Raw genomic sequence first — 11,886 nt, forward strand, 5'->3', positions numbered from 1 at the left:
AGACCAACCAACCACTATATTGACAAGCATTAGATGCAACTATTAAGCTTAGTATATTGGTCTGACATGCTGCAGGTATGTCATGACTGAATACAAATAAAGCCATAACAAATGACTGAACAAAAGTCAAAAACAAACAAAAATAAAGAATATAGAAATACATATGAAAAATAGTACGAAAAATGCTAAAGCTACCAGTGGCTTTATGTACATTTGCAAATCATCACCATTTGAACCAGTTCCTTCAATGTCTCCCTTTCCATCAGGGTATTTGTTGGCCATCTGCACTATATTCTTATCCTGTTTGAGCTTCCAACCTTCAACTCTTTCCTTCCAGTCAACACTTCCCAGACCATATGAATTCAAGTCCTTTGAAGGGTCTACAATTCTTACAGGAACTGCAACCACATGAAAAATGCCAAAGAACTCAGGGAAACTCCTTTTGATATCTAAGATATGGCACATTGACAAGCTTTAGTAAGAAGAACGAAATCCAAGTCACCTGGCAAGCTAGGATCAACACTAGAAACTGAAGGAGCACGTTTGTCTCCATATCCTAAGGGGCCTGATGATCTGATGGACTGACGATCAGGTGAGGCATCTGGTATTTCACCAGAAATCTGAAGACAGTGGATTTACAAATGAGACCAAGAAGAAGTCCAATGAAACAATACGCATATTGTTCTTCATTTCTATAGCGATGTCAACAATAGAGCATTTTGGTAACAATTATAGCAATTCGTAGTGACAACAACGAGAACCCCCTAAAGCTTGGATCTGGCGGTAAACGTTGGATGGGAAAAAAAACAAAGACAGCAATAGAAGCAGCAGAAAGAACAATAAACTTCACTTACAGAACTATATAAACTGTGCAAAGGGGTGGTGGAAACTTCTATGAAAAGATTACTTCTGACAGAAATTACATTAAACATCAATATTCCTTCCTTTTTCCATAAAGAAATAGTACACACCTAGAGTGATCATAATGGTAAGATCTTTGAACAAATATCAAACCTAGCTGCAGAGGAAACAAGGAATGTGACCTGGTGAGCAGGTTAGCTTTATCTCTAAAGTGTGTGCAAGAAAATGCCAAGTATGTCATCACATAGAATTAGCAGCTCTAATGAATGAGGTTAGGCAAAAATCTCCCTCTTTTTCCAATAAAAAGAAGAATGAGCACAAGTAGGTTAGATAATAGCTAGCTCCTGTCCAAGTCAAATTCCCAAACATTAGGTTTTCCAAATGTTAGCTATTTAACTATTTTGTGCCCTCAGCAGTTTACAAGTTTAAGTGTCATGATAAAATATGTATTTTCATCAACATTTAAACCAAATATAGAGACTAAAACAAACTTGAAAGATATATTTGTTTTGCTAGGCATTCTATACTCGACATAGCATGGATAAAGAAATAATAAGCAAAATTAGCAGGTGGGACCCAAGAGGAACAAAAACCTGCAACATGAAAGTTGGGAATACCAAGTCCTAAAATGAAAACCACAATATTAGAAGTTGATGCATTAGGAAGCCTCTAAAACTGAATAACTAACAAATATTGATACGGGTGTATCTTCTCTTCGGGAGCTTAGCGATCCTCATGGGAGCTTGAGGATAGATGATTCTCATGGTATCTTGAGAATAGAGTAGATGAGTCGTGGACGAGGCCATTGAAGGTGACGAAGTCAAAGGATTCGACAAAACTACAGGATCTGCAGCTGGACTCTGGCCGGTCGACCGGATTGGTCAAGGCGGTCGACCGCTTAGTGCACAGGCCCAGACTATGTCTCGGGACTGAGAGCGGTCGACCGATGATGGTGCTGTGGTCGACCGGAAACACTGTAATCGATTTTCCAGTTTTTCGTCGTTCTGACCGGTCGACCGCCTTAGGCACTGCGGTCGACCGCGTAGCGGTTCCGGGCCTGGGTCTGTTTCCTGCTCCAATTGGGATTTCTGTTTAGTATAAATAGAAACACGACTTTTCTAGGGTTAAGAACTCAGATTGTAATCAGAAAAGAGATCAGGGAGGTTGTTCTTTGATCTAGAGAGATTGTGAGAGAGAGATTTTGTAAATCCAATTGATTCTCATAATCTAGAGAAGGTATTTTCCTTCATCCTAATTATAACTCTTGTGTTCTTCAGTCGTTTTCTTCTTTACCCACTCTTGATAATTCCGCGATCAAGAGTGCTCGCACGGCGACTCGTATCAAGTTGGTATCAGAGCCCTAGATCTTGTGAAGGGGGGAACTGTGTATGGTCCTTACTCGCTCACAGTACAAGAAGCTTGGCGAGATCCTTAATTCCTCGGAGGGGGTCCAGAAACGGAGGTGACAAAAAGGAGGAATCTTCTTCGAAGGGCAAGAAGAAACTCGTCGAATCCGACGAGGAACACGAGGAATCTGATTCAGAGGGGGAGACTGAGATTGTCAAGACTGCTGGCCATCAAGGGGGTAAGAATCATTACCAGAATCTGAAGATTGACTTCAAGGTTGAGATTCCTGTTTATGATGGGAGTATCAACGTGGAGAAGCTTGATGATTGGATCGAACGTATGGAGATGTACTTCACTCTCTACGGATATTCGTCCAAGGAGAAGATAGTGTTCGCGACATTGAAGCTTTCCGGGCACGCTTTGACGTGGTGGAAATCCTATTGCAAACAGGAGAGGAAAGCGGCGTCGTGGAACAAGTTCAAGGAACTACTTCGTAAACAGTTCTATCCAGTAGGGTTCCTTGAGGAGCGTTGGTACAAGTGGTATGGCTTGCGCCAAAAGTTTAATCAGACCGTTCAGGAGTATACGACGGAGTTCCAGCAGCAGGCGATGGTTCTAAACATCGCAACAGACGAGTATCCCATCTTCATGAAGTACATGGCGGGTCTGAATGATTACATCCGGAAGGAGATGAAGCTGTTTTCAGTGGAGACAATCGCAGAGGCGAGCGTGAAGGCCATTGCCATTGAGGGCCGGCAGAAGAAGGGCAACGAGACAAAGGGGGATTCCAAACCATCGGGGAGCAAGACGGGTGGCTCTCAGTCTAAGGATGAGAAGAAGAAGGTTGACTCGGGGAAGGCAGGATTGACATGTAATCCCTGCAAGCAGACAGGGCATGTGGCTGATCGTTGCTGGGATAAGTATTCTCATCTGAAGCCAAAAGGATTGAAGAAGAAGGAGGAGAAGAAGGCGTACGTGATAGCACAGGGTCCGAAGGAGGTTCCCGGGATGACCGAACCCAATAGCAGTCTCAACCTTATGGCGGGGAAGCAGGCTACCAAGGAAGATGACGACCCGAGGGAGCAGCTCTTTGTTCTGAAATTGCAGGTCAAGACCAGCTTAGTGGATGCTATTGTAGATCCAGGGAGTCAGAAAAATCTGATATCTGAGGCATTAGTACAGAAGCTGGGATTGAAGACGGTGAAGCATCCAAAGCCCTATCCATTAGGGTGGATTCAGAAGGAGGCGGGATTGAGTGTAGTGAACCAGTGTTCATTCAGATTTGCACTCCACGAGTCGTATATTGACGAGGTCACATGCGACGTGGTTCCGTTAGATGTTTGCCAAGTTATTTTGGGCAATCCTTATTTGTGGGATAGATACGCAGTATATGATCGGCGAGCCCAAAAGTATACGTTCACCAAGGATGGCGAGCAATTCGTTTTTCGTTCGGCGTCTCTTCCACAGGAGACGAGCTTGGTGACAGTGACTTAGGCTAAGAGGTTGGTGAACATGGGCAGGAAGTTCGTTTTATTGTTCATTCGGCCGTATGAAGAGCAGCTGAGTAGGATGTGCTTGTCTACCTTGAGCAAGCGCCAGGAGGGAGATCTTGACAGGTTGAAGGTCAAGTATGCGGACTTATTTTCGGAGATCACGGGGCTACCACCGCGTAGAGGTGTAGAGCATGAGATTATGTTGACCGGGGAGAGTTCCTTACCTAACATAGGCCTATACCGCACATCAGTACTAGAGTCCGAGGAGATCAAGAAGCAAGTTCAGGAGCTCTTGGAGACAGGAGTGATTGTGCCAAGTTGTTCGCCTTGCGGGTCACCAGTGTTGTTGGTGCCCAAAAAGGATGGAGGTTGGCGCATGTGCGTAGATTATCGGGCACTCAACAAGATCACAATCAAGAATCGCTACCCATTACCGCGGATCGATGATCTTATGGACCAGTTGGAGGGAGCGAGGTTTTTCACGAAGCTGGATTTGAAGTTTGGTTACCATCAGGTGAGGATTCGGGAGGAAGATACCTGGAAGACTGCGTTCAAGACCAAGCAAGGCCTGTTCGAGTGGTTGGTGATGCCGTTTGGATTGTGCAATGCTCCGGCTAACTTTATGAGGCTTATGAATGATTTGTTGCGACCATTTATAGAGGATTTTGTGATAGTTTACCTTGATGATATCTTGGTGTACAGCAGGACTTGGGAGGAGCATCTCGTTCATGTTGAGAAGGTATTTGAAGTGTTGCAGGACGGACAGCTGAAGCTCAACGGGAAAAAGTGCGAGTTCGGGAAGGACGAGTTGGTGTATCTCGGCTTCATCGTAGGGAAGGGCCAGCGGAGGATAGATCCAGGCAAGGTGGAGGTGATCACAAAGTGGCCGACGCCGAAGACAGTGACTGAGGTGAGGAGCTTCATGGGGGCTTGCCAGTATTTGCGCAAGTTCATTCGACATTTTTCGACTTATGCGGCACCGTTACATGGCCTCACAAAGGCTAAAGTTCAGTTTGAGTGGGGAAGGACGCATGAGGAGGCTTTTCAGTTGCTAAAAAGAAAGATCTCGGAGGCACCGGTGTTGGCATTGCCGAATTTGCAGCGGACTTTCGAGGTAGAGACCGACGCGTCTAATTATGCGATGGGCGCGGTGTTGATTCAGGATGGGAAACCGGTGGAATACCATTCTGAGAAGTTTTCGGGTGCTATTGCGAACTACCCAACCTACGACAATGAGTTCTATGCACTATATCAAGCAATTAAGCATTGGAGTGTGTACTTGTTAGGGAAGGAGGTGGTCGTGCATTCGGATCACAAGCCGTTGGAGTTCTTACATGCCCAGACAAAGCTACAGCAAGCACGGCACATGAAGTGGATGTCCTATTTGATGGCTTTCAACATCATTATTAGGTACAAGAAGGGGGCGATGAACAAGTTGGCCGATATGTTATCTCCTCCGTCGATAAGGTCTTTATTGGTGGCGACGCGTATTCAGCCCTTGGTTCCTTTGGAGTATGTACAGCTGTATGCATCCAGTAGAGACTTCGGTAGTGTGTTTGAGCAGGCGAAGGCTGGTCGAAGGGGGGAGTATGCACTTGGAGAAGATGGCTTGTTGTATCGTGGGACATCACTATGCATTCCGGAAGATGGTGATAGGTTGCAGTGGATTCGGGAAGCGCATACCTCGCGTGTGCAAGGGCATTTTGGCATTCAGAAAACGCTTCTCAATCTACGGCGACATGTGTTTTGGCCACGGATGCTTGATGATGTGACCAAGTATGTTGGAGGGTGTAAGTTATGCTGTATTTCGAAGCCTTCTAACAGAAAGAGGGGATTGTACCTACCATTACCGGTTCCTTCTAGGCCGTGGGAGAGCATTTCTATGGATTTTCTAGGAGGGTTGCCGACTACGAAGCGCGGGCATGACTATTTGTACGTTGTGGTGGACCATTTCAGCAATATGGTGATATTGATTCCTTGTAAGAAGACCGTGACGGGAGCGGGTGCAACACAATTGTTCTTTGAGCATGTGTGGAAGCACTTTGGGTTGCCGAGCTCGATTATTTCGGATCGGGATAGCCGTTTTCTCGGGCATTTCTGGGATTCTTTGTGGAGTTTGATGGACACTAAATTGAAGAAGAGCACGGCCTTTCATCCACAAACAGACAGACAAACGGAGGTAGTCAACCGGACTATGGTGCATATGTTGCGGGGGTATAATTCCAGGCATCCAAAGACTTGGGATGAGAGTTTACCATATTTGCAGTTTGCTTTCAATCGGGCGATTCATGGATCTTCCGGAAAGTCACCATTTGAGACTTGTTATGGGTTTGCTTTTAATCGGGCAATTCATGGATCTTCCGGAAAGTCACCGTTTGAGACTTGTTATGGATTTTTACCGCCGAGCCCGTTCGATCTTGTGTTTTCAAGTGAAGCCACAGTGGACGGCAAGGAGGGGAGTGAAAGACAACGTGCTCAGTGATTTCTCGAGAAGATTGCAAATATTCATGCCACGGTTGAAGCTCAATTGAAGAAATCGCAAGCTAAGTACAAGGCGAAGCATGATCAACATCGGGTTCCTTGTAACTTTGGTAAAGGCGATATGGTATGGCTAAAATTAGGTAAGGAGAGGCTCAAAGGAGAAGGGAAGAAGTTGAAGCCTATTCGTTATGGTCCATTTCGGATTATCGATCAGATTGGCGACAACGCTTTTCGTTTAGATTTGCCACCTTACTTAGGCATGTATTCGGTGATCAATGCCGAGTACTTGAAGTTGTTTGAGCCTCCATTATTGGATGATGAAGGTGATGACAAGATGATCTTACCGCATGTTGAAGACTTGTGGTTTGATAGAGAGGAGCCACTAAAAGAAGATTGCATTTTGGAACAGAAGACGACTAAGACGAGACGGGGGACGAAGGAGTCGTTTCTCATTGGACGTCAAGGCCAGGTCCCTAGCAAGGCCAAGTGGTTCAACAGAGAAGGAGGGGCTCGCGAGTTCCCTCAGCTGAAGTTCTAACTTGAATGGGACTTCAAGTTCCTAAAGGGGGGACCCATGATACGGGTGTATCTTCTCTTCGGGAGCTTAGCGATCCTCATGGGAGCTTGAGGATAGATGATTCTCATGGTATCTTGAGAATAGAGTAGAGGAGTCGTGGACGAGGCCATTGGAAGCAACGAAGTCGAAAGGATTCATCAAAACTGCAGAAATTACAGTTGGACTCTGTCCGGTCGACCGGCGTGGTCACGGCGGTCGACCGCATCGTGCACGGACCCCAACTGTGTCTCGGGACTGAGATCGGTCGACCGATGGTGGCACTGCGGTCGACCGGAGAACCCTGTAATCGATTTTCCAGATTTCGTCGTTCTGACCGGTCGACCGACTTGGGCACTGCGGTCGACCGCGTCGCGGATCCGGGCCTGGGTCTGTTTCCTGCTCCAGTTGGGATTTCTGTTTAGTATAAATAGAAACACGACTTTTCTAGGGTTTAGAACTCAGTTTGTAATCAGAAAAGAGATCAGGGAGGTTGTTCTTTGATCTAGAGAGATTGTGAGAGAGAGATTTTGTAAATCCAATTGTTTCTCATAATCTAGAGAAGGTATTTTCCTTCATCCTAATTATAACTCTTGTGTTCTTCAGTCGTTTTCTTCTTTACCCACTCTTGATAATTCCGCGATCAAGAGTGCTCGCACGGCGACTCGTATCAAATATCAAGAGAAATGTTTTGCATACCTGCTGCCCACTGGTCAAGCATGGAATACGGTGTTGTGACTCGTGTCTGGATGATGAAGACAAATCAATGTCTTCTTCGTGGCCTTGTTGCCATGTACGTAGTGCCCTGCAATTTCCTTGAGTGTAATTGAACTCATTTTCCAGATCATCGACTCCATCCTCTTCATCATCTCCCTCAACTCGAGGACTACCTGAATTTCAAAGACCTCATCATTAATCATAAATGTTCACTCGATGAGAAGGCAAAGCAAAAAGAGATTTAAAAAACATTGAAGTCACTGGCATTAGAATTATCGGAAAGAGACTAAATTGTTCCCGTTTTGTTTGCGGATTATTCAAACTCTGACCGAAGCAATAAATACATGCACGTCTTGTCAAGAAATTCCTAAGTTCCTGGTTATGTTCATGAAGCAAACTGAACTTTTATGGTATTATCAATGTGCACAACACAATCATGTAATCCTTAATCAGATTAAGAGGATGACATATTTTGCTCGTCACTCATTTTTCATGAAAATACAAATAGAGAATGGAGTGTCATTTTTATTTTTATTTCTTATTAGTTTACTCAGGCATCCAGGAATATGCCAAATTTTCTTGTATACTGAATTTACACCTTAGCCAAATTGTCTGCGTCTGTGAGACCTGTGAACCAATAAATCTTAACCCATCTAGTCAAGACTGCAGTACACCAACATACAAAAGACGGCAAAAATTACAGTGAGTTAACTGACCTTTCTGTCTTTTGTACCTAGTCTTGCATTGAGGGCAACATTGATTTCCATCCTTCCTCTCATACTCATAGCAAGGGCGGCAAACTGGGAAAGCACACTCATTGCAAGCAACAAAAACTTCTCCTGTCACTGTGAGCCCTACAGTATCTCCACAGATCTGGCACACTTGGCCAGCAACGTTTTTCATGGGCTTGGGCTGTATTATCAATAGAAATAAAGGTTAGGAGTTTCAATTCCCTATCGAAGCAGCATACTTCATTTATTAGATAAGCATCAGAATAAGACTATGAAAACACAAGTTTAGAAAAGAACAGTGACCAAGATAAACAGGAGAGGTAGATAAATCGCGAGCTCAGCACACATTAATTGAAACATAAACTTAGCATGATCATCTTAATGATGGATGTTACGTATGGAAGATGCATACAAGTAGAGAATGTCAAAATTTCCCAGATCTAATATAAAGAATACGACTTTGTTTTTGTAAAGCACATGTACTCCAAGGACCTATCTTTTCACTTTTTCTTGTAATTTTTGAAATTTAGGATGTAAATTGGCTACATCAATAGGATAGTCTGCAAGATTAAAACCGACAATCGACCCCAACACACCCAAGTGACAAATTCATTACCAAAACTCAGAGAAAAGAAACCATGGCCTCGATTAACCGATATTAAACTCCTTTTATTTTGATCAATCTAATCCCACTACCTAATTCCATTATAAAACAGAAAAACCTAATCCAAACCCCAACAGATTTAAACCCTAATATAAATAAATAAATAAATAATACAACATTCAACTACATCCAATTGTTCTTCAATTACTTCACTAACCAATACAATCAATCCATTTACATTTTCCCAATTCGATCAAAATCAGTGAAATCCCAAGTGACCAAGTCCAACCCCAATCAAATTGACTCCATCCAAAGATCCATGGACTAAAATGAGAAATTTCCAGTCCCCAGGCAGATCCAAGCATAAAATTCACTGATAAATCAACAAAAAAGATCCCTCTGATTCTTAAAACTAAAAAAAGATTCAAAATAAACAAAAATCCGAATCAGAAGATTTCTAAATAAAAAAAATCTCACCCCAGATTCTTCTTCGTGCCGAATCATGACGAACTCGTTCCTCTTGTGAGAGCCCGCCACCATTCCGGCATTCGCCGCCATTGTCTCCGATCACTGAAGATCGCTTCAATAGGCGAACATTTGTTTCTGTCGAAAGAGATTTTAGAGAGAGAATCTAGAGAGAGAGAGAGAGAGAAAGAGAGAGAGAGAGTCAGTCTTTTCTTTCCTTCTCTTCTCTCAGCCCAAAGGCCAAAGCTGTGTGATCTTCGCTTTTTATTTCTTACTCTGTTTCTTGCTGCAAACTTTGCTGGTGAGATTATTACCGGCTCTGCCCCCCGTAAACAAACAAATTAGTCTATTTTCATATTAGTTAGTAACTGCCACCTTTCTATTATCCTCGCATTAGATTTTTTTTTCTGTATCCTTTTTTGTTTGGGAAAATTGTGTCAATGTCCCAAAAGTCATATCTTCCTGGTTTAGCCCCTCTATTTTTTTTCCCCCATGTGAGTCAGCTCCAAAAAGTGTGACATCTTGTACTTCAGCCCTCTTTTAGCAATTATTATCCGCTAACTCAGCATAGAGAGAGGATAAAAAGTACAAAACCCTAAAATGCCATTATCTCTTTCATGTTAGATATATTTAGAACTAATTAGAATTAAATTAGACATAACATGATTTAAATTAGATTTAAAAAGAATTAAATTAGTTCTAATAAAAGTTCGCGTTAGTTCTAATTGGAGTTCATGTTAGTTCTAATAAGAGTTCATGTTAGTTCTAAATAGACCTAACATAAAAAAGATAATGGCATTTTAGGGTTTTTATAATTTTTATTCTTTCTATACTTAGTTGGCTGGTAATAATTACTAAAAGAGGACTGTAGCACAAGATGTCACACTTCTTGGGGCTGTACCACATGGGAAAAAAGTGAAGGGGCTGCATCAAGATATTACTTTTGAGGCATTGACACAATTTTCCCTTTTTGTTTTATAAAAGGTCATTTATTAGTATTAAATCTTGACTTCTTATGATCCATTACCTCTTGTTTTATTAGTACATCAAGCTTGTTAGCTTCTTGTTTTATTAATTAAATTAATCATAACTTTCATTCTTCTGTGAAATCAGGTCATACGAATCAAATTGGGCTTCCAGTATTGTGTAACTATCATACACTCGAAACCTAATTTTAATTTTTTTTAATAGTAAATCAAAAAATTGAATGTACCTATGGTTGCAAGGATCATAATTGTGTGTGACAATTCGTTAGATTATTCATTAATCATGTAATATTTGTAGTTAAATTTATATGGGAACTATAACGAAGCTATCTTCATGCATGTATATTTTTATAGAATTTAATGTTTATTTTCCTGCAGATTTTTTATAAATTTTCCTGTTATATATTCAACTATGTTTTCGCATAAAGGGAACACAACAAGGAAAAGTGACTCATTAAATGATATACGAAGAGAAAAAAAATTGTCTTCACGTTAGTTTTAACAAAAGAATGTGAAATATTTTTCTCAAATCTTATAGAAAGTAATTGGCGAAGGTTAAAGGACCTTTAAAAAAAATATTCTTAGTATATTCTGTTTTTAGTTCTTAAGTTCGCATATTCTTATTTATTTATAAAATATTAATTTATTTTCATACATTCCAATGCATGCATAGTTTCTTTTGATTTTATGAATTATATATAGTTTGTATTTGTATGTGAAATTGAAGTGCTTAGAATTTTTTATATTTACATAGTATATTTTTAGCTGTTTTTCCATTCATATATTGCATAAAACAAAAGTGTGATGCTATCCAAAATTATTAAATACAAATTCAATTAAGAAAAGAAATCCAAATGAGATAAAAAAAAAAACTTAATATCAGAATCAAAGAAATCAGACCCACCATTTGAGCATGGTATAACAGTTCTCTTATATGAAGCAATCTGGTGAAACTTAAAGGATTTTAAAGAGCTAATATGAAAACATTAAGAGTAGGCAAATTTTTTAAAGGCATAGCTTGTTAGGATGTACAATGAAGGAATGGAAGGTAATGTAAGGTTCAATGATGTGCAATGATGGATATACATTTTGTGGCTCTTGTGGCTCTTGTTTGGTTGGAGAGGGAGTAAATAAAAGTACACGACTTTTTAGTTCATTTTGCATCTTCTCTCTCCTTACTCTTGTGTCCATCCAAATTGGGGAGATTTTTTTTCTCTCTTTACTTTCTAATTCATTTTGTATTTTCTCTCTCCTCAACTCACTTTACTCTACCTTACATTACCCTCTAAAAACCCCCTACCAAATAGGATTTTAAATTTTATCCCTTACCTTAGGGCTTGTTTGGATTGGAGATAATGAGGTGTACAGAAAGTTAGGGGAATTTTTATTCTTTTTTTGGGAGTCAACTTATGCTAGGCAATGGGGGAGAAGGAAAGGTAAAGGAGGGCAGAAAAATCAATTTTTTGTTATGCCCCAATTTGTGGTGTAACTAGGATGAAGGGGATATCTAATAAAAATAACTTTGGAGAGTCTATTTTATTCTTCGTCTAATTTTTAACAATAAAATGACTTATTGGATGTAAGTGTAGGCGTTAAAAAATGCTAATAGATATCCCAAACATAGAGAAAATCACTCAAAGGGATCTCA

At 41.1% G+C, this 11,886-nt stretch overlaps 1 protein-coding gene across 1 annotated transcript in view; it reads right to left on the reverse strand.

Annotated features, from left to right (window-relative positions):
• The window catches only part of LOC109828772 (probable cellulose synthase A catalytic subunit 1 [UDP-forming]), a 19,979-nt gene extending 10,634 nt beyond the window's left edge, over nucleotides 1–9,345 (reverse strand). The window contains 5 exon segments of the mRNA XM_020395700.1: nucleotides 212–398; nucleotides 503–620; nucleotides 7,435–7,625; nucleotides 8,169–8,364; nucleotides 9,265–9,345. Of these exon segments, the coding sequence (XP_020251289.1) occupies nucleotides 212–398; nucleotides 503–620; nucleotides 7,435–7,625; nucleotides 8,169–8,364; nucleotides 9,265–9,345 (773 nt within the window).

Source organism: Asparagus officinalis, chromosome 1 (genome assembly GCF_001876935.1).
Source record: "Asparagus officinalis chromosome 1, Aspof.V1, whole genome shotgun sequence".
Classification (NCBI taxonomy): domain Eukaryota; kingdom Viridiplantae; phylum Streptophyta; class Magnoliopsida; order Asparagales; family Asparagaceae; genus Asparagus; species Asparagus officinalis.